General features: G+C 44.2%; 1 protein-coding gene across 1 annotated transcript in view; it reads left to right on the plus strand.

The window, feature by feature from the left end:
- Window positions 1-13,969: 13,969 nt before the first annotated feature.
- Window positions 13,970-27,571, plus strand: part of SLC9A3 (solute carrier family 9 member A3) — a 73,408-nt gene continuing 59,806 nt past the window's right edge. Inside the window, exon 1 of the mRNA XM_065399056.1 lies at window positions 13,970-14,171. Within this exon, the coding sequence (XP_065255128.1) occupies window positions 13,970-14,171 (202 nt within the window). The remainder of the gene's footprint in view (window positions 14,172-27,571) is intronic.

Genomic DNA, 27,571 nt, shown 5'->3' on the forward strand with positions numbered 1-27,571 from the left:
AAACAGAAGGAGAAAATATATCTGAATTTCTGCCCTGACTTTAAAAAGCTTTCCACTACCTTGTTCTTGGTAAAAAAAAATTTACAAAATCCATAAAGATAATATTTAAGGTGTATGTTGCCATGTCACTGTTTCTATACTGTTGCACCTTTACATTTCAGCTTCTTTTGTCTGTTGGAGGCAGATACCATTTATGAATTTTATTTCCAGTTGAGATGCAGGCCAATACAGAGGAACTGCATGCTGTGTTCACTCAGAGACTTTGCTTTTGTTCCTTCTTGTAATTAAAGTCATCTAGCCTGAAAGTATAGGGTTGTTCATAGTGTCTTCAAACATAACAAAGAATTCTGGCAAGGAGGATGGAAGCTGAGGGGGAAGGTGAAGATATCAAACAAAAAAGGAAGAAACAACAAAAGAAAGGTAAAATGGCCAGTTGTACAAATATCAAATGTTTCTAGTTTCATAAAGGAGGAGGAAGAATTTGGATCCTATATTTTCAGAAAACTGAGCAGTAAAATGTTTCAAAGACTTTGCTTGTTGAGCTGTCACTGAGAAAAAGAATACACAATGCTCCTTAATGACGGCTGATGCTTTTTCAGGTTGCCAGAAGTGAGACATATGGACAAACACTCTTGCTGATAAAGACAATTGAGGCATTGGGGAATATATGCTTGCTGCTTATAGATTTCCTGAAGAGACTGTTTAGCATAATGGTCCTCTGTTCATTTCTGAGGAATTTTAAGCATTGTAGGAGAAATTCATGAAACACATTAGGCCTGCTGCTTATTGCGTACCATCAAATATGTGAGTAAAATGCTTTGTGAAGACACTTAACAGGGCATAAACAAAAAATGAGAATAGAATCCTGCAACGTCTTATTGCAAACTTTATTTTATCATCAAGGTCTATACCATAGTCTAACATGCAGAAAACGTAAGTTATCAATTAGATTTGTTTTGCAAACTTTTCATTAAAAATAAACAGAATTGTTGATAGTCTGAAAATAATTTGCACATAATTATTATAAGAGAGGATGATTGATTATAAAAGAATACAGCAAAGTAGAGACAGACCAGGTGATTTATTTGCAACAGATTTACCAAAAATCTGGATGAAACCAGCAGAGTACAGAATTAACAAATTTTTATGCTTCCTCTGTTGCATCTACACTGGTAATTTTCAAGAAACAGCCTATCACCAGAGCAGCTCCACTGGTGCTAGCAAAGGTAGGAATGGTAATATAGACAAGCCATGATACTAGAAACACCTTGTCTACACTAGAGGTCCCATGAGGGCTAACCATGGTGCAGAAGAATCCCCACATAAGAGTTTTTAGCTACAATTCATGAATGTAGACTGGAGCTGGTTGGAAGAAGAGATTTATTTGCAGAAAAAATTGGTGAAAATGAAAAAAATCTAAATTTTCCATGGAAAGTTTTTATTTTTCAGAAGAAATTTAAATATTGAAACATCAATGCCAAAAAGAAATATTTCAGCCAAAATATTTCAATTTCAAAATGCTGCAATGTTTGTCGCATGCTCCAATTCTCCTCTACAGGCCAGGCTTGCTGGTTTCACTACCTCTCCTATGATGCTTCACAGGAGATGTCAGCTTGGGACAATGGTCCATAAAGAAGAATGGGGACAGGAGGTAATCAAACTATAACTCCCACGAATACTGTTGCAGAACTTTCACATGAAAATATTTCAGTTTTTGGCCAAAATATTTTGATTTTCAGCATTGTTTAAAAAATTTAATTCTCCATGGAAAGCAGATGCGTCACCAAAAATTTCCTGTTACAAGACAGGCCCCAAAAAGAAACCAACAGAACTCCACTGGCCATCACCTACAGTCCTCAGCTTAAACCTCTCCAACGCATCATCAGTGATCTACAACCCATCCTGGACAATGATCCCTCACTTTCACAGACCTTGGGAGGCAGGCCAGTCCTTGCCCACAGACAACCCGCCAACCTTAAGCATATTCTCACCAGCAACCACGCACCACACCATAACAACTCTAACTCAGGAACCAACCCATGCAACAAACCTCGATGCCAACTCTGCCCACATATCTACACCAGCAACACCATCACAGGACCTAACCAGATCAGCTACAACATCACCGGTTCATTCACCTGCACGTCCACCAATGTTATATATGCCATCATATGCCAGCAGTGCCCCTCTGCTATGTACATTGGCCAAACTGGACAGTCACTACGCAAGAGGATAAATGGACACAAGTCAGATATCAGGAATGGCAATATACAAAAACCTGTAGGAGAACACTTCAACCTCCCTGGCCACACAATAGCAGATGTAAAGGTAGCCATCTTACAGCAAAAAAACTTCAGGACCAGACTCCAAAGAGAAACTGCTGAGCTCCAGTTCATTTGCAAATTTGACACCATCAGATCAGGATTAAACAAAGACTGTGAATGGCTATCCAACTACAGAAGCAGTTTCTCCTCCCTTGGTGTTCACAGCTCAACTGCTAGCAGAGCACCTCACCCTCCCTGATTGAACTAACCTCGTTATCTCCATACTGATTTATACCTGCCTCTGGAGATTTCCATTACTTGCATCTGAAGAAGTGAGGTTCTTACCCACGAAAGCTTATGCTCCCAATACTTCTGTTAATCTTAAAGGTGCCACAGGACCCTCTGTTGCTTTTTACAAAAATTTCATTTAATTGAAACCCTAATTTTCCATTGGAAAACAGTTTTAATGGAAAAGTTTTGATTGTCTCTAGTATAGATGTGACAACCGGCCTGTTCACTGACACACCAGGTCTGAACCAGGGACCTCCAGGGCTAAAAGCAAGTACTACTACAGCTTGAGCTAAGGAGCCATGGTTCTCTAGCTGGGGGGCTGTAACAACTCCCCTCTGTGAATCAGTACTGTGGGGGACCTGTAAGACACACTCAGCAATGAGTCACAAAGACACAACATTAGCAGATTTGATTTTAAATTACGTTGATGTAAAATCAGGAGTGAAGTCCATGGAGTTCCAGTGGTGTAAAACTAGCATGAGAGAGATCTGGCCCAGAAATGTCTAACATGTACAATGTGTTTGGTTTGTTTTTTAATAGCTGACCGAGCTAAACACAGCCTGTGAAGAAAGAGAGTCAAAATGGGTTTTGTTGATCCTCCAAATCACACTGGGTAGACTCAGCCTGTTAGGGTAACAGAACGAATGCCGAGATTAAACTCAAATCAAAACCCAAACATTTTCACAAATACAGGGCCGGCTCCAGGCACCAGCTTACCAAGCAGGTGCTTGGGGCAGCCACTTCAGAGAAGGGCGGCAGGTCCAGCTGTTCGGCGGCAATTCGGCGGATGGTCCCTCACTCCTGCTCGGAGCGAAGGACCTCCCGCCGAATTGCCGCCGCAGATCGCGATCGCGGCTTTTTTTTTTTTTTTTTTTGGCTGCTTGGGGCAGCCAAAACCCTGGAGCCGGCCCTGCACAAATATGAAAAATTTCACACAAGATCACATTATTTAGCATGTCCTAAATCCCATACTGGGTCACCAAATTGTTACATAGCTTAAATTTTGCTGTAGCTAAATCAGGTTATGTGTAAACATACTTTTCCAACATAGTGGACAGCCCTGTATGTAGAGGGCCAGAAATGGCAGAGGTGTCAAATAGTTCTTCTATCCCTTGCTATTTGACCACTCAGGCCAGTTTATTGGCAGAAGCCCCTAAACCAACTGTTTTCTAGTGCAGACAAGGAGTGGTTTTTCAGCTTCAACATCAACCATTATCATATTATTCACAAATAACTAAGCTGCAGGAAATTCTGCCTGATTTTATTAGTTCATGGCTTACTGAGAGAGCATTCCACGTTCCTTCAAAGTGTGTGCAATGGGAAACCAGCCCATTCACTCTGTCTTGCATACGCAATAGAGCCGGAGGGACAGAGATGATTTCCATGAGATAACCACACTTTAGGACTGTTAAAAATATGAAATGCAACCTCACGTAGACACTACTATGGTCTGTACTGTCAGTGTTTAGTTTGCAAATGAGCATGGCCATTGCTAATAGATCATGATAGGTCTCTTTCAAACATTCTCTGCATTTCTGTGTATTTTATTTGAGTTTTAAGGGAAAGCAAAGTTGGATGCCTAAGGGGTTTATTTGTACAGGATATAATTATTGATGACATCCTAAAGACAGATCATGTCCAGCCATTCATGAGTGTGCAAGGGGGCAAGGATTGCTCAGAGCTAGTGCCTACAGGAGTGCAATCATCCTCTTGACACTTGACCATGACCTTGCCCCCCACCCCCTGGCCAACAGAGCTGACTCCATATGGTTGGGAACTCAAACTACACACTTTAAAAGGGTGCAGAGCACTGTTCTGTCTCCCACCACTCCCTCCCAGAGACACTGTTTCTACTGTACCTCAGGCACCCCTCCAGGAGCTCCCACTGAGCCCGTGTATCTCACTTCCTCCCCGTGCTGCTGAGCTGTGCCTTGAAGGCAGGTTCCAGCCATTAAAGCTTGGAAAGGGTTTCAAAGTGGCTTACTTACTGTGTGGGTGGGTTCTTATTTTGATTTACCAGATTAAATGAATAGCTGTTCTCTGGAATTTGTGGGGGTTATCTTTTTATCTCCCCAAAAATATAACTGAATTTGAGACAGCAGATTAGAATACAAGATGTTAACTAAAACTTGTGGCACCTTAGAGACTAATAAATTTCCTCATTGTTTTTGCTGATACAGACTAACACGGCTACCACTCTGAAAGATATTAACAAAACACAGTCTCCGCTCATATTAGTATTGAGTCCATTTGTACTGCTGTAGGGCACTAATGTTCTAATCAGTTTCAGCCTCATTTTCACTGTAAAATTACTCTGATATAATCACTGCTTTTCTTCTCTTGCTGTTATTTTGGTTCCAAAAAAGATAAAAGTTCTGTAGCTTTCATTTTTAATAGTAGCGCTGACCTGGCCTGGCTTCCTAGGACTGAAGTGTGTCCTGACAAACCAGATTGTTGAAGTTAATTATTAAAAAGGACACTGTCAAGCTATTTTGCTGACTTTAAGAATCCGTTTTCTCACACTTGGTTATTATAACCCCTTGGAAACCTGAGATTGTTTATTTTCCTTCATTGTTGGTAGGCTTGCTAATGGGTTAGGTTAGTAATGTCATGTGAGTACGTATTCCAGATACCTATGCTGCAGCCCGTAGCCTTTGGAACTTCATGGTGATAGCAGGATGGAACTAAGATCCTCCCAACCTCCTAAAGAGGAATCTGTCAGCTATTGAATCAGCATACAAGAGCAATCCCACATTTGCACTGCTACTGCCCAGTAGAGGGCAGCAGTACACATCCACATTAGTTCATTTCTATTTTATGGCGAATCAGTGTCCATTCCTTAGTTGAGGTGATATAGCTTCTTCTGATAAGCGTAGGTCCCGATCCTGCACATAGGGACATGCTTAGCTTTACAATTGTGAGCAGCCCTGTCGATTTCAATGTGGTAGAAAAGTTAAGCATGTGCCTGAGTGTTTGCAGGATCAAGGTCTTAATGATCACTTTTCATCTACCTTCCCAAAAAAGAAATCACTTCCCTTGAAACTTCACAAGCTACATCTCATCTTAGGGTGTGGAAACTTTGGGGGAAAACCAACAGGAAAGGGGTTTTAAAGTTATGGTGTTTTCAAAAAATCCCTGCAGGATTATTTTGAAAAATACCTTATGTTTTGGGGTTCACTGTCTCTCCAAAACATCTTGGCCTACAAGCTCAAGCTTATTTTGTTGGCCTTGCTGAGAAGTACCTTGTCATTTTTTTGTGCGGAGTGTAATGGGGAATTACAAAGATGTATAATATAAAGATCTCATGGTGGGGTATAACATACTCCATGCTAAGGCTGGCACAGAAGGGACTAACTAGGGACTTAATAGAGCAATGATACAAGGAAGTCAGGGGTGGGTCCCTAAGGGGAAGAGAAAACTCCCTTTGACTGCCCAGCCAGGAAGCAAAATCAGGAAGCATCCAGGGCAGGAATAGAAGCAGGAGTAGCTGGGCATTGATCATCTTGCTTACACTGAAACTACACCCATTAATTGCCTTTGTAAGTTAAGGGCTGTTTGTTTTTCCCATGGATAAAGAAAGTCATTGTTCATTTGCTGTTGACTCCTTTTTCTGGCCGAGCTTAAGAACACACTGGGCCTGACTTCTTATACATTGGGCCAGTGTGGCAAGGTGCCTGCACAGAACCGTGGGGACCTTTAAGTGGCAAGTTGCAGTATTTATTTTCCCCCGTGTTTGCAATTTTATTCTCAAACCTGTGGCTATGGGTTCAGCCACACGCCTACACAGCTCTTTCATACGCAGCAACACTTACAATTACTTTTTAAAGTGTTATAAATCTAAACTGACTTGCTGTTGTCTCCAGGCTGTGCTGCTGCTGTTAACCTGCGCCAGATACAGCGGGGGAGCATGGGAGGGGGCAGGAGCCTATGGGGAAAAGCAGAAAGGTAGGCATTTGGCAGAGGTATGGAGGGAGGCATGGGAGGATGTGGAGGACTGGAATGAAGATGAAATGGGGGGGCGCAAATGGAGGCGTGGCTGCGGCATATGTCTGTCCCCAGTGATCTCAGAATGGGAGGGGCCTTGGGGGAGGCAAGAGGAGCAGGAATATAAATCACAGGAGACTTGTAGGACATAAAGAGGGACTGAGGGGCTGCAGAGAATGTGGAAAGATAGAGGAGTGGCATGGAAGGGGATGCCAGGAACTGGGGGAGTGTGAAATGTGCTATAGGTGACCTGGGGAGGAAAGGTGCAGGATGCAGGGTATCATACAACATGTACCGGAGGGCAGGGAAGACAAAAGAGAGACTCAGACTGTAAGCTGTTTGGGGCAGAGACCATCTTTTTGTTCTGTGTTTGTACAACACCTAGTACAATGGGGTCCTGGACCACGACTGGGGCTCTACAATACCACCACTACCAGTAATAATAATGTGGATGGGAGGCTAGGGAGGGATGAGTCCTTCATACACGGTAACTCTTTGTAAACCTGTATTTTTTTTTAAATATAAAACTTGAAGCACTTAAAGAATTTGGTGTCAACAACAGCCTCCCTTCTTTCTTCCCCATGCCCTGGATACCTCACATGTATAATTCCTTCTGTAGGAGGGGAATCCCCAGTAGGGAGGCTCATATGGTAAGTCAGAGCAGCCCCCCGCCACTTTGAAGCCAACCTGACTTAAATTGTTGTTGTTCATTTACAAAAAACAAACAAACAAAACACTGCACAGAAATGACCAACCACAAAACCTTTGATTTGTTAAGAAAGGGTAAAGGTTAGAAGTGTGTTCCAGTGGAGTCCAGCTAAAACTCCCCCATAGCTTTATTTTAAAAAACCATTAATGTCTTGAAATGTACAGGTAAGGAATCCAGTCAGTTTCCCACTGCTATATCCTCTGTCTCCCACTATCTCCCCACTTGACTCTCACCACTCACCCAATCTTAATTTTGCTCTCTAAACCTTGCAGAAATATATAGCAAAGGTCAAAATAATGCATTACTAGATTATAAAATCCCATTTTCATTGAAGGAAGTCATTTCCGATGTTAGAGTAGAGCAACAGCTCTGCTATAATTAAGGTTAAGTACTGTACCATTAACATACTGCCACATTACTCATTGCAAACAAACTGTGTCAAATTCTCTGCAAGTGTAAACTGATGCAACCAATGGAGCTGTGCCAATGTACATCTGCAGAGATTTTAGCACATCAGGTTTAGATTGTTGCACAATATAACTTAAACTACAAATCTCCATGCTTTATATTCACTTCTATATAGCTATCCCACACCAACGTTTCAGAACATCAAACCAGTCATTCCAATTCTATTCTTCTAAGCCACTACATATAATATCATAAGAACTTTGACATAACTTAATGTACTCTGGAACTATATTTCTTTTGAAATTTTTACTGTGTATTTGATAAGCATTATATAAAATCACTGTATTTCAATTACAGTACAAAACAGGAGTGTACATTTAAGGCTGGGTGTAAAGTGCAAGTTACTGGGTGTAAAGTGGTAATGGTGAGTGATGAAGGCTTATATTGCTGAGGGAGTCTTTAATAGTTCATTTCCAAACTCTTTAAAGTGTGGGAGGTTTTGTTTTTTGTTTTTAATTTGGAACATTGTCTAGATTCCAAGGCACAAAGAGGTGCACACCCTGACCCTTACGGGGCACTGCCCACGGGACTGCCACCGAGATTTTTGGATTCGCAGGACTGAGCCAAATGTGGCAATTTCACCACACGACGCCTGGTGTGACGCCATCAGCTGTGGTTATTCTGCCTGGCACAATGGTCCTCAGTAGACTGAGAATTTGATTATGATGATTGGGACTCCACTGAAACACACTTTTACCCTTAACTCATCTTAAAGTTTATTTGGGAATATAAATATAAAATGTTATTAATTGCAATTTCTCTCTCTGAGGCCTGAGCAATTTTCCAGCTCTTGTTTCTAGTCTTGCAGACTCATTTAATATCAGATCTTGTGTGGTAAGTTATTTTATGGAAAAGATGGTACTGAAATGCATGTTACTAATTACTGAGAACAAAGCATGTTACATGACACTAGCCAGAGAGAGCCTTGCCCAAAGGGTCCCACAGGGATACACGTGTAAGGTTAACTCTGATATTTCATGACTTACGTGTTTAACCATGCAACATTAATGTTCTCTTTATGTGTTTCGTATAGATATTGTGTACTTGTGTGCACACATAAGACATATACATTGAAACATTGATTTATCAGGTTTACATGTGCAGTAGGTACCTACATGCATAGGCGGCAAGTTCTATGGGCCCGTGGTGCCGGGGCAACAGGAATATTCCTGGCCCGGGGCCTGACTCCAGCAATGTCTCTCCCTTGGCCCCACCTTCAGCCCCTGGGCGCTTCCCCTCGCGCATCCCCCGGGTGATTTAAAATGGGCTGGAGCCCCCACCCCCCACTAGCAGTGCAATGGAGCTGAGCGGCTTCCTGCCTGCTTGCTCCACGTGGCTGCCGACCCCTCCCTGTGGCCCCTGGGCGGGGTGGGACTGTGTCTACGCGTGCTGCTTCCACCCCAAGCACCCCTACGGCCAATAGGAAGCTGCAGGGGCGGTTCCTGGGGGTAGCAGTGCAGAGAGGCCCCCCGGCCCACACTGCCTAGGAGCCCCAGGTAAATGCTGTGCCCCACCCCCCCTTTCACAGCCTGCACCCCCACCCTTTTCCCACACACCCCCTCCCACCCCCAAACTCTCTTCCAGAGCCTGCACCCTCGCCCTCCACACACCCTCCCATCCCCAAACTCCCTTCCAGAGCCTGCACCCCACCCCCAGGCCAGAGTCTGTACCCAAACTCCCTCCCAGAGCTTTAGGCAGGTGAGGGGGGGCAGAGTTTGGGGAGGTGGGCTCTGGGCGTTCTGGGCATCACCAAAATTTCTACAAACCTGCCGCCCCTGCCTACATACTTATTGGGGTAATTCCTCTACCCTGCCTGCTCCATTCTGGCTGGCAAGTATGCTAATGAAATGCACAAGAATCCTGCACTCTGTGCACTTCCGAGAGCAGCAATCTTTTATATTTTAATATCCCTCAGCTTAGAAGGATAGTTACAATGATGGGACAGCTCTATCACGAACACACCTAGCCCCTGCCCTTGCTGTTGTCAGCTATTGTGTTGTGTAAGCATTTTAACAATGCTGTAAACCTTGTTTTGTGAATCTTTCATGAGCTGGCAATTAAAGAATAAAAAAACAGTAACAATATGTACTTCTCTAGCACTTTACACCAAGGAGTTCAAAGACCCTGACAAATTCTAATTCTCACAGCACCCCTTTAAGGTAGCTAAGTACTATACCCATTTATAAACAGATAAACATGGCCCCTATCTACAGGACAGGATATTTCAAATCGTTTTCGTGACTGCTAACACTGTTTCAGCTCTGCCAGTATTAACCCCACTGGGACCCCTCCTGTGGATTACCCAATGTCTGCTGCCACTGTTTTAAGCACCATGTTATCTAATGCTGCTCACAGCAAGCCAGGATGCTTAAAACAATGGGGGCAGGTTTTTTAGTCTATGTTTACGCTACAGTGGCACAGCTACAGCACTGCAGCTGTGCCACCGTAGCATATAGACATGCTACAGTGATGCAAGGGGGTTTTCTGTCACTGTAGTTATCCGCCCCTCTGAGCAGTAGTTTAGGTGATGAAAGAATTCATCTATCGACCTAGTGCTGTCTACGCTGGGACTCAGGCTGGCTTAATGACGTCTCTCAGGGATGAGCAATGTAGCTAGGGCAACCTAACTTTTAGGTGTAGATGTTGCTAATACTGGTAACGATGAACTGATGTTAGCAACTGGGAAAGCTGTGAAAAAATTTGCTTAGGACAGGTCTATACTAAAAAGTTAAGTCGACCCAAATAGGTGTCTCAGGGGTGTGAAAAATCCACATCCTGGAGCAACGTAGGTTAGCAGACCTAAGCCCTAGTGTAGAGGACATTAGGTGGATGGAAGAATTCTTCTGTCGACTTAGCTGCAAGCTCTCCGGGAGATGGAGTAATTACAGTAATGGGAGAACCCCTCCCATTGCTGTAGTGAGTGGCTACACTGAAGTGCTACGGTGGCGCAGCTGTACCAGTGTAGCAGTTTAAATGTAGAAATAGCTGAGTGTAGACAGGGTTTAGATGTTGTGACATTCCCAAAGTCACACAGTGAGTCAGGGCCAGTACTGTGCTCTAAGTCAGTGGTTTTCAAACTTTTTTTTCTGGCAACTCAGTTGAAGAAAATGGTTGATGCCCACGACCCAACAGAGCTGGGAATGAGTCTAGGGTGTGGGAGGGGCTCGGGGCTGGGGCAGAGGGTTGGGGTGCGGGGGTGAGGGCTGCAGGGTGGGGCCAGGAATGAGGGGTTCAGGGTGTGGGAAGGAGCTCTGGGCTGGGGCAGGGGTGTGGGAGGGGGTCATGGCTCTGGGCTGGGGGTGCAGGCTCTGGGGTGGGGCCAGGGATGAGGAGTTTGGGGTGCATGGGGGGCTCCGGGTTTGGGGGGGGGCTCAGGGCTGGGGCAGAGAATTGGGGTGTGGGCTTACCTTTGGCGGCTCCTGGTCAGCGGTGCAGCGGGGGTGCTAAGGCAGGCTTCCTGCCTGTCCTGGCACTGCGGACCACGCTGCGCCCCAGAAGTGGCCAGCAGCAGGTCCGGCTCCTAGGGGGAAGCGCACAAGCGGCTCTGCGTGGTTCTCACCCACAGGCACTGCCCCCCCAGCTACCATTGGCCAGGAACCGGCCAATGGGAGTACTGAGACGGTGCTCAGTGCAGGGACAGCGTACAGAGCCCTGTGGCCCCCCAGCCTAGGAGCCAGACCTGCTTCTGGCCGCTTCTGGGGCACAGCGCAGTGTGAGAACAGGTAGGGACTAGCCTGTCTTAGCCAGGCAGCACCACTGATGGGACTCTTAATGGCTCGGTCGGCGGTGCTGACCAGAGCTGCCGTGACCCAGTGCCTTACATTCCGTGACCCAATACTGGGTTGCGACCCACAGTTTGAAAACACTGCTCTAAGAATTTAAACAGCCCTCTCCTTTTGTTACAAAGGCCAATGTCTTATTGACAAGGAAAATTCCTAATGTGGGTGCATTTTAAGGAGTCAAAGTCCTTTTGCAAACAATACTTATGCCACACCCCTTTACCATGAAATACATGTCCCAGAATGGAAGGTTCTAATTTGCATTATACTTATACTCAGATGAAATGGTTTTTCTGCTAATTAGATTACACATATCCTGTACAGATACTGACTTCCAGCTGTATGGTTACCTCTCAAACATCCCATAGCACAAAAAAATCTCTGTGCTCTGACTGGCTGGGGCCATTCAGAGCAACTCCCTGCTGGACTTGGTCTAAAAAACATCTCTCAGAGAAGAGGACATTTTCAAGTTGCTGCTGGCTACATCTTCCACTAGCACATCCTTGAGCAAAGGCACATCAGATAAGCTTCAGTCTTAGACTATGTCTACACTGCACTTTCGTTGGTAAAACTTTTGTCGGTCAGGGGTGTGAAAAAAACACCCCCGACCAACAAAAGTTTTACTGACGAAAAGCACCGGTGTGGACAGTGCTATGTCTGTGAGAGATGCTCTCCCGCTGACAAAGCCCTACCACCCATCCGCAGGAGAGCTCTCTCCTGCCGACAAAGAGCAGCTTTAAGGGGCACAGTGTAGACACAGCCTTACTCTCATTTGCAGCTTCAGAATGGTCCAGCTGTGGAGAATCCCCATAGCTACCTCACTCAGCTATTTAATGGAGAGGTGAGGAGAAATCTGTAGGACTATATTTAATACAAAATGAAATTTCTCCTTTGGGGTGAGGTCCTGGGCAGCAAAAAGGTAGAAGGTAGAATGCTAATCTGAGCATGCCTTCTGTTTGAGGAAATACAGGCTAAATCAATCTTAGTGGCCTTTGGTCTCCAAGTTGAGTAGCTTAAAATAAGGTTATTAGATCATTAAGAGGAGACACCCTTAAGTTATCAGCAAACTAAAAAAAAATAGCACAACTTGTACTTAAACATTTATGATTTTAAATAATCAATTCAGTGATTTATATAGCATCTTGCTGGGTTTTTCCTTATTTTCCTCAATGTCCCAGTTTAAGCCCTTTGAATCATCTCACTTCTTATCTCATGGGCATTTCCTGCCTGCTTTTTATCTCGCTAGTTTTGAACTGGGAGCACAGACCTGCTGCATCATATTAAGCAAATGGACTAGCAGTATTTTTCCACCCCTTGCCATAGAACTAGCGCCCTGCCCATGTTGCACCCAAATATTTCAATTGCTTCACAGTGCATCGCTGGGCGGCGCGGCCGGAGCGTGGGGAGGTGGTGCACAGAGATCTGTTTGCTCAGAACACACGCTGCTTTGGTTGCAATCCCTTTGACAGCAGCGTGATGATTATCCTGGCTCCGGCTGCCCAACACAGTACGCACAGTCCGGGCCCTGAAATGCAACCGAGTGAGGCGTTCAAGCAAAGGTTATCGGGGGGCGGGAATCCCAAAGGGCGCTTCACCTTGTAACCATAAAAAAGTACAGGAAAGAAAGCAGCAAGGAGAGTTAAACAAAACCCCGAGCCCTGGACAGATCTGGGCCGACAGTCCGGTGCGTGCTGGTGAGAGCCGCGCAAGGCTGCTCTGGGACGCAGCAGGTTTTAATGAGCCAGATTCTGGTCCCGCTGAATCGGGGCGTCACTGAGCGAAGCCAGCGGGGCCCCTCCCCGGCAGGCGGTGGGGTGTGTGTGTGGGGGGTGGGTGTGTGTCTCTGAGGGCTGTGATTGGCCCTTAGGGAACGATCCCCCAAGTTCTTCAGAGGGCAAGATTATGTCCCCGGAGCGGGGGCTCCCTGGCCTCTTGCTCCCCCTGCTCCGGCTCCAAGTTACAGTCGCTCCGGGCGGGCGCGCCCCGGTCCCCAGCCCCGGTGCCCACCCCACCCAGGCCCCAGTGCCTGCATCCCTGGCGTGCAGGTGCCGGTGCAGCCCCCAGGCTCAGACCCCACGTGCTCAGCGCTGCCCGGGTAGAGTCCTGGCTCCGCAGAGATCCCCGGCGGCGCTGCTCCCTCCGGCCCGGCTCCGCCGTCTGCAGCAGCCTCCTCCGCGGGAGAGGGGAGCGTAGCTCCGCCTCTGGCGGCTCGGGGACTGCCCCATAAAGGCAGCTGCCGGCGGGCAGCGGGACCCGAGCTGCAGCATCTGCCCGTGTGTATCGCGCGCGGCGCTTGGCGAGTCCCGACCCCTGCCGGCCCCCAGAGGGAGGCAGCAGCAGCAGCCCGCCCGTGGGCAGGGGGATCACAGCGCCTGCACGCGCGGAGCCATCCCCGCCAGGGGCAAGAACCGAGGGGCAAAGGCATTGCAGAGCGCCTGGCGCTCCCAGCCAGGGCAGTTCGGTGCGTTGTGCAGATGAGCCTGGAGATGAGACCGGTGCCCTTAGCCGAGAGGCTTCTGGTTCTTCCAGCAGCCCTGCCACAGGAGAAGAGCTCGGGGGACCATACAGCGGTCAGCGGACCTCACTTCTTTCAGATCGTCTCTTTCAAATGGCATCATGTGCAGGAGCCCTACATCATTGCGCTCTGGATACTTGTGGCCAGTCTGGCCAAAATCGGTGAGTCCAGAGCTCTATGTACATCTGCCCTGTCTGATCGCCCCACTTTAAGTAAAAGAGGCTCGTTATCGCCTGCATTGTTCCCTTTTCTATACCCACGGGGGCTGTTTTACTGTATTCTTTGCCAGCTTCGTTTCTGAACAGTGCCATCCACAGCGTTCAGCAGTGGGGTTTTGGCTGTACCTGTGGATAACTCACTAGTTCATTCTCATTGGCTAGGACCATAGCGTTTGTATCTGATGGTTTATGAACGCAGTCTTATTGTCATTGGTCCCGGGGAAAGTGTTACAAAACTAAACCAAGTACGGAATAGGAAATCAAATTTGGTTATCTATAAAACGACCACACTTGCTTATGATATGCCTTCCACCTCTTATTATAACTGGCAGCAATGTTACATAATGAAACTTTAAACAAATATTGCAAACCCACTTATCTGGAGCATTAGTATCCTCTGCTATTGTAATTCAGTATGGTGTTACCTGGAGGAGAATGCAAAAGTGCAACCGTTTATGTGGAATATGGGTCAATTTGTATGTTTTAACTAACCAAGAGCTATTGTTTTCTGATCTGTGTGACATTTCTAAAAGTGCAAGAGTTTATATCTTTCCATATTATTATTACTAAGGTCTAAGCAATTTTATGTTTGTTTGCTAGTTAGCCGAAATTGATGTTAATAGTTTGATGCTATTATCTGTGAAGGTCAATGTACCTCAAACTAGATCTCCAATTTTGCTGTAATGTTAAACATCTTACAGGGATGATTCACCTCCAAAAAGAAACCGAATGCAAATGCTATTGGCCGATTGAAAGGCCATCACATTTTATAGATGAATTTCCTTACTTGTGTTAATAATAGTAATAATTAATAATACTTTAGATTATTAACATTTAAATATGTTTACAAATTTAATTCATTGTTCACTTTCAATGTAGGTTGCAGGTCACTCAGATTGTAAATTGTAAACAGACTAGTCTCTTTTACTTTTGGTTGGGGACACATTCTCACAATGCAGCAATGTTTGGGTTGCAAACAGCATTTAAATCCAAACAAAATTGTTTCCATTAATATTTTAAAAATGAATGAAGTATATGAATGCCAGTTTCAGTATAACTTTTTAAAACAAAACTTAAGTTTGGGGCTTCATCTACCTGAAAGTGTATGTGTAAACTTAAGATCTCTGTGAGAATAAAGTTATGAAACATATCAAGAAAATGTGCTTGGAAAGTGTAATCTCCTAATGAACAAGATACCTAAATGATCTATAAAATGTAGAGTTTTGATTTGGTTGACTTTCATTGACAAGTTATGTCAATTTGAAGAGACATAAAAACTGCACAGTGACTGTTATTCAGTAGCCTTGGATACTTTTTGACTCTGAAAAAACAAAATTGGTGATTGGAGAAAGGGGTATAGGCAAAAGAGTAGCGCCACTGGCAGCAGATAAATTAAGAAATTACGAAAATACACTGGTTGCCAATTTGAGCCTCCTTTTGGGGATACTCTCCTAGTAAAGTATTTTAGGGTTTATGGTTTGTGTTGTTATGAATTGGCTTCTGTGTATGTGTACCACTGCTCTCTACTGAATGGAATCAGTGCTGTACAGCTGTATGTCATAAGCTCTATACAGCTAACAGCTAGTGAGGATTCTCCTTTAGCTTAGTGGTAAGGAACTTTTGAAGCATGATGAGTTCTATTTCAGCTTTCACCATGAAGTCCTGAGTAGACAGTGTTGTGCTGCATAATGGTGTCCATTAAGTCTTTGGTGTCCTTGGATTTGTTCCAGTATCATTTTAAGGCAGAGGCAAATAATTCAGAAACTACATCTGGCTCAGTTTTTAAATTATTGGAGCTCTCTTCATTGCTACACAGATTCAGTGACCATTGCTAGTGGACAGTGACCCCAGATACTTCCCTTCTCCTCTCTGCCCATTTTTGTAACTGTGTTTCACTTGAGCTGGTCTCTGGAGGGGCACTGAGCAATAACTGCATACTGTAAAGCACTAGTAGCACGTCTTGAGCTGGCTTAGCTGCTCCCACCAGCCACCAATCAGATGAGTGAAATGCAGAAATGACCACTGCTGATTGGTGCTGACAGAGCGAGGGTGTCTGATTTGGCTCAAATGGGAGTAGTTTTTTTCAAGGAGACAAGATGGGTGAGGTAATATTAGCCCAATTTCTGCTGGTGAGACAGACAAGCTTTCGAGCCACACAGAGCTCTTCTTCAGGTCTGGGAAAGGTACTCAAGAGTGTGACAGCTAAATGCAAGGTGGCACAGATTGTTTAGCATAAGCAGTTAGCACATATTCTAACAGACCAGTCAAGGTGAAGTTTGTTTCAGTCAGATTAGCTGCAGCCCTGACTAAACGGGATGCTGGAAAAAGGGAGGTAAAAAGGAAATGAATGTTGTTGAGCAGGATTTAAGGAGGGGAGCGGGAGAAAAAGACTAAGGGGGAACTCCCACAGGTAGGCATAGAAGGAAAAAGGAAGAAGATAAAATGCAAGAGACAGACTTTCTGTCTTGCTCTGCTTCTTTCTTAGTGCCAAGGTAGCACAGATTAACCTCAGCCTCCTGGCTGAGGATACCTCTGAATGGTGGATTCTTGAGCAGACATGGAGATGGCTCTTATACCCCCTCCCTATGGCCCCTGGTGCAGTGGCCATGTCAGGGGATGAGAGAGGCATTTTAGGGGTGGGTAGAAGTGGCTGGAGTAAAATATACTCCAGCAATCCCTAGATGGCAGATGGTCCCTAGGGGCTGCTGTAACCAGTTTGGGGCTGGGGCTGGGCAGAGAAAGGGGGAGCCTTAACAGTCCCATCTGCTGTACCCAGTAGAAAGCACAGCAGAGAATCTGTCCCATAAAATATTTTAAAATTGCTTGATCAGCTGTCTGATGCCAAAATATTACTCCAAAGTATGCACCAATAAGTTTGATTTTATTAAAGTGGTGCTAGTGACTCCATAGTTACTCTTCTGATGAGATCTGCAGTTATGGTGAGGATTAAATCCTTTTGTATCTATATATAAATACAATCAAATGACATGATTTTGTAGGAGGAGGATTCTTGGAAGTTAATGAATGGAAGGTGGGCAAGTAAGCTAAGTCTCCCTTCGCATGTGGAAGTAACAATCAGTTTTATTTTCCACACCAGTAGTGACACTGGCTTTACATGTATTTTGTGCATCTGATGGGCAAGTATGTGAGTGCATTTAGGACCTGGCTATTGTGATTCATATTTGTTTGCAGAACATAATGTGCCACTGACAAGTTATTCTAGTGAAGAACTTTCAGAGTATTACCAAGTAAGCTTACATATCATTGCATACAGTTTTTCTATCTGAAATGGGGGTAGTCTTCAAAAATGCAGAAAATTGTATGTGGTATTTCAGTTTTCCCCATTTTCTTTTTTTTCTGCATCAAGAATACTTCTCCCTCCTGCCCAAGTTGGTATGATTGCAGGTATGGGGACAGTGTCAGCACTAATCTGGCCTCCTTCACTGGTTCCCACCCTGCACACATTTTTCCTTGGATTGGTAGTGGCTGGGAACAGTAAGGTGGGAACTATGTGATGCAGCTGAGTGTGCTATCTCATATATCAAATTTAATTAGATTGGGTTCTATTCCTTTAAAAGGTTCCTGTTACCTGTTCTAGGATACATGGTGTTATCCTTTGGCCTATGGGATTTATTTCTTCTCATGAAAGGCTCGCTTATCAATATCCTTAGGCAGGGAGGCCAATAAATCCTTTACATGTGAAAAGTTAAACACATGAGTAAGACCACGTCTATACTAGAAAGGGTTTGCCATTATAGCTATGCTGGCAAGCCCTCCTAGTGGAGATGCAGCTTATATCAGCAAAAGGACTTTTTTAGCTGCATGACAGCTTCTACGTTAGGATTTCTGAGTTATGCTGAGTAGGCGTGTGAATTTTTTTCATACCCTTAATTGACATAGTTATGTCTGAAAAATGTTTAAGCGTAGGTCAGGCTTAAAGTGAAAGACAAGAAGGGACACTCACTGCCCCCACCTCACGCATCATTTTTGTTTGTGTGGGTTTTTTTTAAAACACACCTTCCAGGTCTCTTTGATATCATAAAGAAACAAAATAAGCACACAATCTTCCCCACCCCTTTAAAGGGCAGGGAATGAGAATAGAAGTCACACAATGGGAGAGAAGAATATTACAAAAAAGCCAGAAGTAGGAAAGAGACCAAAAATTCATCCAAGGGAGTGGGTACAGGGAAAAGACAATAAGCTCAGGAGAAAAATGGAAGCAAATCTCTTTGTTTCAATGCAGAGATTGTATTGCCAATTTCTTTTCTGCTGTCACTCTAACAATGACTGTTATGTCATCACCACCAAAGAAAGGTATGTTTTTACTGCAGGATAACTAACGTGCATTAGCTATCTTGCAGTAACATCCTAGTGGAGACAAGGTTCGGTAGTTTTTACCATACGAGGTGAGGTCAATACTATTCTCCTGCCCATGGTTTACTTCAAGGTAAAAACTACAATGCCTCATCTTCACTAGAATTTGACAGCAGAATAGCTAATGTACGTTCGTTATCCTGCAGTAAAAATCCCATGGTAAAAATCCCCCTACCTTTTTTGTGATGAAGACATAGCCAATGACAATGCAGTTGATTGCATGGCTTACCTTAACCACAAACAAGACAAGTTACCACTTTCACCTCTGCAATCTTGCACATTGATGTTGCAATTTGCAGGTCTACTCAGGCCAGATCTACACTAGAAAAGGTTTGCCAGTATTGCTATATTGGCAAACCCTCCCAGCATCGATGCAGCTTATACCAGCAAAAAAGTGCTTTTGCTGGTATACTTATACTGATTCACTGAGCAAAATAAGCTACATACCAGTGACAGCACCCTTATGCCAATGTAACCACGTCTACACTAAGGCTTTTGCTGGTATAGAAATGTTGCCAAAAAATAATATCCCTTACAGACATTGCTATACCAGCAAAAATTTCTAGTGTAGAGCTGGCCTCAATCTCGCCCACTGGCAACAGGAGCAGAGGGGGAGAAAATTCACCACCACATACCCTTCCCCAGCACCTTGGGGCTCTGCTTTTGGCTAGTGCTCTGGATAGTTTGGTGCCTAAGTGAAACTCAGATATATGTAATAATACTTTGCTTCCAACATTTTTGAATCACTATCATTTGAAAGAGTTTGGGAGCTCACTGTACAGGGAAAAAATGCCATTAAAGAACGACTCCCTCCGGGGGCAAGATACAGCATTAGCCATCGTCACAGCCATGGCCGACCGGCTGTCTGAGCCTGGGACATTCAGCACCTATCAGCAGAGGAGGAGTAAGGAAAAAAGATGTCTTTGTGAGGGGAGCATGGGTTCTTCATTCATTATTTCACCTAACTAAGGTAACACCAGTGTTTTAAAGACTGTTTAGGGATGTCTTTTCTGAGACCCTACAAAGAGTTGTGGGGTGTTGGGGGGAAGCATATACAGTAACTCCTCATTTAACGTTGTAGTTATGTTCCTGAAAAATGCAACTTTAAGTGAAACGATGTTAAACGAATCCAATTTCCCCATAAGATTTAATGTAAATGCGGGGGGTTAGGTTTCAAGGACATTTTTGGGGGGAAGACAAAAGACGTTAAATACTGTACAGTACTGTACTGTGGCTGGGAAGTGCCCCTGGCTTACCCCACACAGGCACAGCCCACTGCAGGCAAGGACGCTAGGAAGCACCTTCGCAGCAGCAGCGGCAGCTTCCCCGGAGAAGAACAGGTGCCGACTTTGCCGGGGATGCTCCAGGCCCGCCTCTTCCCGGCCCCGCTCCACTCCAGGCCCACCTCTTCCTACCGCCACTCCACCTCCTCTCCAGAGCACACCGCATCCCCTCTCCTTCCCCTCCACCCCAAAGTCCTAAGCGCCGCCAAACAGCTGTTTGGCGGCGCTTAGGACTTTCTGGGAGGGAGGGGGAGGAGTGGAGACGCAGCGCTTCCCCGCTTCTCCCCCTCTCTCCCAGCGCTTCGTGCTTAGGACTTTCTGGGAGGGAGAGGGTGGAGCGGAGACGCGGCGCTTCCCCGCTCCTCCCCCTCCCTCCCAGTGCTTCCCTGCCACCAAACAGCTGTTTGGCGGCGCTTAGGACTTTCTGGGAGGGAGGGGGAGGAGCAGAGATGCAGCGCTTACCCGCTCCTCCCTCTCCCTCCCAGAAACTCCTAAGCAGCGTCAAACAGCTGTTTGGTGGTGGGGGAAACGCGGGAGGGAGGGGGAGGAGGTGGAGAAGAGGAACTTGTGCAATCCTCCCTTGTAAAGTCGCTGCTCTTCCACAGAATCTTACAAGCAGTGGACAGAGCAGGAAGCCAATTGACGTTATAAGGGAGCATTGCGCAACTTTAAACGAGCATGTTCCCTAATTGAGCAGCGACGTAACTTTGAAACAACGTTAAGTGGGAGGACATTAAGTGAGGAGTTACTGTAAACCTCTGGTCAAGCCTCATTCTTGTCCCTACAGGAGCATCACATCATCTACATGCTATTTTAACTCTATATTAGAAACTTAATTCGTCCCTGCATATGCAAAAGTTCATTCACGGGGTAGCTACATCCAGGATGTGGATTCACCTCTTGGCCTATCACAGCCCTCCCTTGGGGATTCATTCATAGGAGCTCACTGGAGAAGGCTGCCTGGGTGATGTGTTATCAAATCAATGCATCTCTCAGATGCTCTGGCCCCATGCCCTTCCCAATTGGCTGCGTCTAATTTTTTGGATGTGTCAGCCAACTCTGTCTCCAGCAAAGCATGTCTGAATTCAACCAGCTTCTGCAAATGGAACCCATTTTACCTTAAACTACATCTTTAATTATTATGCATGTAAAAAAATTCCAAGTTAACTTTGGAGTCTAGAATTCTGTTAAAAATAGGGAGGGGAACTTATTAAGGAAGTCTTTATCAAGTTTGATTTCCCCAGCTTCTTAGCTTCCCCACTTAATGCCCCAGTCCTGTAAACACTTAGGGTCCTGTCTACACGTGGGAGTTTAGAGAGATCTCCCAGTGTGTTGCAGCTCTTTCAGTACTAGCAAAATGGACCAGCCACTGATGTTTTTACTATCATGTTGTCTAGACCTACTGTGAGTGGTGGGAAAAATGCAGAGGAAGGTATTCTTAGACAGAGTAGTTAAAACTGTTAACACCTGTGTTCCTGTGGAGAATTTCAAATATGTCAAGAGATGGGTTAGGGAAGAAGCTCTAAAATGCAAGAGTCCAACAGCTCCAACTCCAGTTTAAACCCCCAGAGCAATATCTTGGTCACAGGAGACATTACTCCTCCCATCAATGTAAATAGTCAAAACAAAAAAAACTTTTCACTCCAAGTTTCTCTTCTTGGCATTGTGGCATAGAGACAATTAGTTTTAGTGACACTGGTGAATTTGTTAACTAAAGTGATTTAGTAAACTGAAAAAAAACAAATACAAGAGAATACCTGTGATGGCCATTCTCTTCCTTCTCAGTGAAGTGTCATCATCGGGAAGAAATGCTGAAAAATAAAAAAGGAGGACATGTTAGCAGAACCATTTTATTGTTTGGGGTGTGTAAGTTAAAAAGGGGGAGAGACAGCTGTGAAGAGGATACTGCCAGATGCTGCAAGGGGAAAAGCTACAGTATAGACTTTGTTACAGCTATGTTAGCCCAGAGGTTGTTTCATGTTTGTAAAGCACTCTCTATGAAAGTGCTAAGAAGGAATATGGTTTTCATTGTAGCAGGTAGGGTGTGACTTTGTTCCTGTTGGGCTGAATTGTTCCATCTCCCAACCAACACTAAAATCTGGGAAGAGGCTAAAGAGGAACAAATCTGGTGGTCTATTTTTCCCTCCAAAAGTGACAAGTCCCTGCAGCTCCCATTGACCTTAACAAGATCTGGGGTTGCTCATCCCTGCTGTAAATGAGGCCATAAGTGAGGTTTCGCTCAGGCAGGTTCCTCCATATCATCTCTCTAACAATAGCCATGTAGTTATCTAGAAATACTTAAACTTGGGGTTTTTTTCTTCAGTTTGGTAAGTCACTGCTAGTTTCACACAGCTTATTGTACTATTTTATCATTGTACACAGTAATAATTATTTGCATTGGTATTTAGAGTAGTTGGTTTGGCCTAAATGTAATAAACCTTTGGCATTTAAAGAATTATCGTTGGACATGACATGTTCTGTATTTGAACCAAACTTTCTGAACCCTAGAGTAACAGGTCAGTGTTTCCAGTTCGAAGAACTGTGTACACAAGACCTGTGTTAAATTTACATACTGTAAATGGATGCCCGTGATCACATTTTGTTTCCATCTGACTAATTTAATACATTCAGGAGGATGCAATAAGACAATTCTCCTTCCTTTTTCCCCCTTTCCTCCTCCCTCTGTACACACCAGCCTTGCAAATTGCAAGTCTTAATTATTTACAGTAAGGAGCAGAATATCAAGGCAGTGTAGCTCTACAAGATTCAGATTACATCCAACAGATAACACAGCAGATGCACAATAGTAACTTGTGTGAATTACATAAGGAAACAATGGCATTTAAAGGACTGCTCTGAACTGAATACAATTCAAGCATGTATACCTAAAACAGAATCTCTGCCATGAGTTACTTTCCGGTTCCTGTATATAAAGTGATTTGTGTCCTTTGTGGAACAATGGAATCCTTTTTTTAATACTGTAGTTCTGGGATTACTGGAACCATAAATTTACCATCTTCAGAACTGAAGCCACTTATTATTTAGAGTAATCTGCAGATGCACAAGTTGACCACAGGTCTCTGGCACGGTAGTGCTGCAAACCACAGAACTTCAGTAACTTTTCTTCAGATATCACTTTGGTAGCCTTGCTTTTGAGAGGTGGAGTTACAGGAATCCATGCGTTTTTCTTTTGTTGGTTCATCTAGTGATTTATGTTTGAGATTTGTTTAGTAGAGGAAGTGGGTATTTGAGTTCCTAGCTCCTGTTCCTTGGAACTGATGCTTTAGACCCATGTCACCAAAACTGCAAAGGAACCAAGAATGACAAAAGCCAGTGGGTTTCACTATAAGAAGTTATTTAATTGAATGCCTGGATTCAAATTAACATTCTTTACTCCTATTTCTACCATTGTTTCACCTGCACTGAAATAGGAGCTGCTGGTGCCTTGGTAAATGATTGCCTCGCTTTTCTGTAATCTCTGGAAATTCCTTTCTATCCTATGCTGAAGTGCTAGGCTTTAGTTTCTCAGAGGAATATTCTTTGAGTATTGTGTATTCCTTTACCTCTTACAGCAGAACTAGTGTTGGTCTGTGGACTTTTCCCCATCTCTTTGCTGTTGTGAAAGCAAACAGTGTACCAAAAGACTGTGCTACATCAAGACTCTCATTCTTTCTAGAGATACCAAGAGGCTCTGTACTTAAAGGAGACTCAGTAAAAATGATCTTCACAAATAGCAAAGCCATGGCTATCTATTAAACTGTTTCTTTACTATTTCAAATCGCTTTGTAGTCCTACTTGTAAAATGTTCATCCCAGTGAAAGCTGTGACTTGATACTACAGTTGTCTGCAAGGTAAACACATTGTAAAGTCATAAATACTGAAACTGTGATCTCTCAAGGACGAGCCAAGATGGAATGCAAGACATCAAGTGGAAACATTTTTAATTAAGGCCCGAATATTTAAAAAACACTCAAGGAGAAGGAAAACTGGATAACTTTTTGAAGGGCAAATGTCATCAGCCAGTTTTGAAGTAGGTGGGTCTAACAGTTGAAGTTCCCACAGTGCTATCCTCCAGGGTTTTGTTGTGGTTGCCACACCTACTGATGCTATCCAATTTCTATTCACTGCTGCCATTACAGGCTGAGGCCATGTGGACAAGAGAGGGTTGGTTACACTATGATGATTATAAACAAGGCTTGAAAAATCCACTGGCCCAGAAATATTTCCTTAAGTGCCATCAAATTCCACATTCATTTACCAAAGGAAAAAAACACTAGTTCTTATGAAGTATTCCAACCCCAAGTATTCAAAAATCATGAGTCAGGCCTCAAAATCATAATTAAAACAATGTTTTTGAAGAGGTGGATTGTTCTTTTTGCCTGCTAGCTTCTGAGCCTTTAGGTTGTACTTTGGTCATGTTTTCTCTGCACCTTCAGAATTGCACATTTTAAAAAAATGAAAAGTGAGATTCTTGTGTAATCACTTGACTCTGAAAGCTGGGGCTTTGAGAAACCAAGCATCATGAGACTCACATAAAATCTCAGGAGTTGGCCACACTGCATTGTTTGTGAAGAAAATCTTCCAAATGTAAACCACCTGTAAACCAATGCAGTGCTGTCTTCCTTAGGCCTTGTCTTAGCAGAAAAGTTGTCTCACTTTAACTATACCAGCGTAGTTAAAGCAGTACAGTCCCCTAGTTTGGACACAGTTCGATGGTATAAAGGTGCTTTGTATCAGTCTGGCTATTCCTATATGGGAAGGGGAATAAGCTACACTGATACTACTGGTTTAACTGCATCCACAGCAATTTTATATTGGTATAACTGCATCCACACTTGTGTAACTATATCATTAAAAATCATACCCCTTAAATGAAATACTTAACATTCTGTGTGTAGTGACCAGACCTAAGTCAGCAGAGAGACTGCTCCAGTGTCATCTCTGGGGCTGATGGGTGGGAGGAAGGAGCTGTCTGCTGCTGTTGGATTGAAGGCCATACAAGCCATACTGCAATGGCAGGTAGGGCTCGACACACGAGGCTCTCTTCTGGGATACAAAGGGGCCTGCTGCCACTGGTCTTCAGGCTGGCTTTGTCTGTAGGTCCCATCCAGCAGGAAGGAAACCTCAGCACCACATTACTGTAGCAGAGACTGTGTGTGAGAGAGGGCCCTCCTACCACTTCAGGGGAGGGCTCCTTCTGGGGGGATGGGAGGGACAGCATACATTGATTTATTGAGCGGGAAGCTGCCCAATGCTTATTTATTGTGGGGAGGGAAGTATAAATTGTTTTGTTGGTAGGATGGCCCAGTATCAGGGGTTAAAGTAAGGGGAAATTGGGGGGAACAGAGCTCCCCCTCCTGTGTTAAAGCAGAAGGATCCCACCTGATCTCCCTGGCTTGAGTAAGCTGCACTTCCTCTCCTCCTTGGCTAGTTCAGTGCAAGCTCCCTCCCTTGTTTCAATCTACTTAAACTACTGCCCAGAATTAACCAATGTGCTGGGGATGGCAGGAATTGACTGGAGTGTGTAGTAAGAAGGGACATTAACTGGGGGCTCAGAATTTATGCCCAAGCAATGGATACTTGAGCAGCAGAGGCATGCGTGATTCTGGAAGGAGTGTTGGGTAAATTTCTTAAGCCTTAGTTATGAGGAATTAGCACAGTGGTAAATTAGGGGACTGGGAGTCAGGAGAGCTGGGTGTAAGCCCCAACTCTCCCATTGACTTGATGAATGACTTGGCACGCCATCCCTCTGTCTCAATTTCCCCATTTGTAATATAATTTCATCAAAAAATTGTTTAAAAGCCATTTGGGGTTATTTGGATGAACGCTCCACCAGTACAGTCATGGTGATCCTTGCAGCCGATGGCCATGGTTTCATCTTCTCATTACCTCATCTCCTTCCCTCCCTCCACTTTGCAACAGAACATACAACTTTTAACTCTGTCCAGGTGGAGCAATTGGAAATGGATGTTTCTAGCTGCTGAATTGCTATTGTGTTGAAGTAGATGGTTGGTGTGTATGGTATAGACTTTTAGTCAATGGTTATCTGTTTAAATTAGCTGTGCTAGATGATTATTAGTGAGGGATGGGTTTTTGTAAAAGTGGGACTAATTTGTAGCACTCTCTCTTATTTTGACAAGTTATTGCTTGTAATGCTCTGTGCACAGCTAGCCTATGCTCCCTCATCATGAAGAATGTGTGTTTATTTCAATGTACATTTATGCAATGCTTCATTACTACCATGACAGGTGTTATAAAAAAACCTGACCAATCGATTTATAGACTGACATGACTGTTTAAGTGACATGCACCATCTGTCAAATACTGGGTCTTCAGATGCATCAAATACTGCACAATCAAATAAAACCAGTTGCATTCATTTGGATTTATTGATCAACAGGAAAGAAGGTAGGGGTGGGGGGGAGGGAGAGGGAAAGAAGGGTTATAGGAAAGGACATGTTCTCTTGTAAATGTAATGAAACATATACACTGCAATAAAAAAATTGTACTATTGGTATATCAGAGAGAAGAAAAAGAGAGCGGAGAGCAGTATTTCAATCCTAACTTCCTTAAACTCAGGATCCTTGAAAATACATGTCATTTTTTTCACTAAAAGATGTATTTCTTAATTTATGCTCTTAATTTCCTAATAGAGAAGAGGTACATGTTGGCCTCCGTCATTAACATTTCTATAGTTTACTAAAGGGACCTTATCATAAATCTCTGGGTGACATCTGTAAATACAGCTATGAATTATGAACTATTAGCATGCAGCAGCATTGCAGGATTTCTACCTTGTACACTGTAAGGCGTTAAGAAGGCTGGCCAGTTTCTACGCCCACTTGCACACCCTGGCCTCAAAGGGGCATGGACAGTGGCCAAGCTTCTATGTTGTACTATGACACGTGTGCTAGCCAGGAGTGCTTGCTGCTACTTTTTGAAAGGAGCAGGAAAGTGTGCCTGGCATTTTGCCTCTGCCTGCAATGGGCTATTCTCGTCTGCAGCAGCAGCAGCAGCAGCAGGATGGACACTGGACCACACAAGCAGTCAACATCTCTCATTCCCTCTAATGCTATGCTAAGGATTGCTTTAAATCAGGAAGCTGCTTTCCCCAACCATCACCTGCAGCCTTATTTTAGTTTGATATTTTAGGGGATTATATTACTCATTGCTTTTTGTACAGTTTTGTGAACACGCAAGATCACATCACAAGAGCAAAAACAACACCAAGAGCAACTTTGAGGTATCTCCTTTTTTGCCAGGAGCTGAGTTTGCAGTGGGTTATTTGTTTTAATTTCCTCTGTGTATTCTGTCAAAAAGCTTTTAATGCAGCACACTAAGGGCTGGTCTACCTTGAAAAGTTACATCAGCATAACTATGTCTCTCGGAGGTGAGAAAAACCCACACCCCTGAGAGACCTACCCCCATGTAGACAGCTCTAAGTTGATGGTAAAATTCTTCTGTTGAACTAGCTACCACCTCTTGGGGAGGTGGATTTACTACAGTGATAGGAGAACCCCTTCTGTCACTGTAGTTAAGTGTCTGCTCTGAAGCACTACAGTGGCGTGGCCCAGCTGCAGCATTTAAGTAAAGGCATAGCCTTATGGAACCCAAGACTTTTCAAGACAACAAGTATGAGAGATTTCCTATAAAACCAGAAAGGTGGCAGCTAGCCAGCCACCCCAG

Source organism: Emys orbicularis, chromosome 2, assembly GCF_028017835.1.
Source record: "Emys orbicularis isolate rEmyOrb1 chromosome 2, rEmyOrb1.hap1, whole genome shotgun sequence".
Classification (NCBI taxonomy): domain Eukaryota; kingdom Metazoa; phylum Chordata; order Testudines; family Emydidae; genus Emys; species Emys orbicularis.